General features: G+C 58.2%; 1 gene segment (V, D, J or C); it reads left to right on the top strand.

Annotated features, from left to right (window-relative positions):
- Positions 1-319: 319 nt before the first annotated feature.
- Positions 320-860, top strand: LOC123254123. The segment is given in 2 exon segments: positions 320-400; positions 529-860. Coding segments are annotated over 2 exon segments (378 nt in total).
- The last annotated feature ends 164 nt before the right edge of the window (positions 861-1,024 follow it).

Raw genomic sequence — 1,024 nt, 5'->3', positions numbered from 1 at the left:
CTGGACAGGCAGGGGGGCCTGAGGAGCTGGTGACATCAGGAGGATGAACCCAGCTGGCTGGGACTGAGGTTCCTCTGAGCCCTGTAATCATTCCTGTGGGACCTCCCAGCTGGGCAGGGCTGAGATTTCCCAAGACACCCCCCTGCCAAGAGAGAGGCCCAGGGGACCTGGGAGCCAGAGATAGGACCCAGGGTGGGGTGGAGGGGCCCAGGCTCAGGGCAGATTTGCATCTGGCCCCCACAGCCCTCCCAGACACCATCACAGGGTTTCAGGGAGAGGATAAGAGGGAGCAGGAAAGAGGCCATGCCAGCTGTGAGCTCTTTGGGGAGCTGAGCTCTGGGGACCCCCTGCACCATGGCCTGGCCTCTCGTCTGTGTGTCACTGCTCACCTTCTGCTCAGGTCAGGATGACTCCCAGACCTCCCCTTGACCTCCTCCTCCATCCCTGTTCTTGCCTCTCATGAGGATCTCAAAGCACCTCCTAGCTTTCTCCTTGTTCAGGGTCACTAATGAGTTTCTCTGTTTGCAGGCTCCCTCTCCCAGATGGTGCTGACTCAGCCTCCCTCTGCCTCTGCATCTCTGGGGAGCACAGTCAGACTCACCTGCACCCTGAACAGTGAATACAGTAATAGAGGTGCTTATTGGTACCAGCAGAGCCCAGGAAAGGCCCCTCGGTACCTCATGTGGGTTAACAGCGGTGGAGGTACAGGCAAGGCCGATGGGCTCCCTGAGCGCTTCTCAGCCTCCAGCTCTGGGAACAATCGATTCCTGTCCATCAGCAACGTCCAGGCTGAGGATGAAGCCGATTATTACTGTGGGAATGACTATAGCACTGCTGGTGGTTATGCTCATCCACAGTGATGCATTCAGTGAGGAAGTGGGACAAAAACCTCCCCTGCCAGCCCAGGTGCAGCTTCATGCCTGGCCCCAGGCTGGCACATGCCCTCCCCTGGCTGGGGCGCCTCTTGGCTCTTTCTTTGTCTGTCTCTCCCTGTCTTGCTTTCTCTTTCAGCACAAGAAGTTCC

The sequence above is a fragment of the Gracilinanus agilis genome, unplaced genomic scaffold (assembly GCF_016433145.1).
Source record: "Gracilinanus agilis isolate LMUSP501 unplaced genomic scaffold, AgileGrace unplaced_scaffold15209, whole genome shotgun sequence".
In the NCBI taxonomy this organism is placed as follows: domain Eukaryota; kingdom Metazoa; phylum Chordata; class Mammalia; order Didelphimorphia; family Didelphidae; genus Gracilinanus; species Gracilinanus agilis.
Note: the sequence above shows the minus strand (reverse complement) of the source record. Positions and strands in the feature narration are given on the sequence as shown.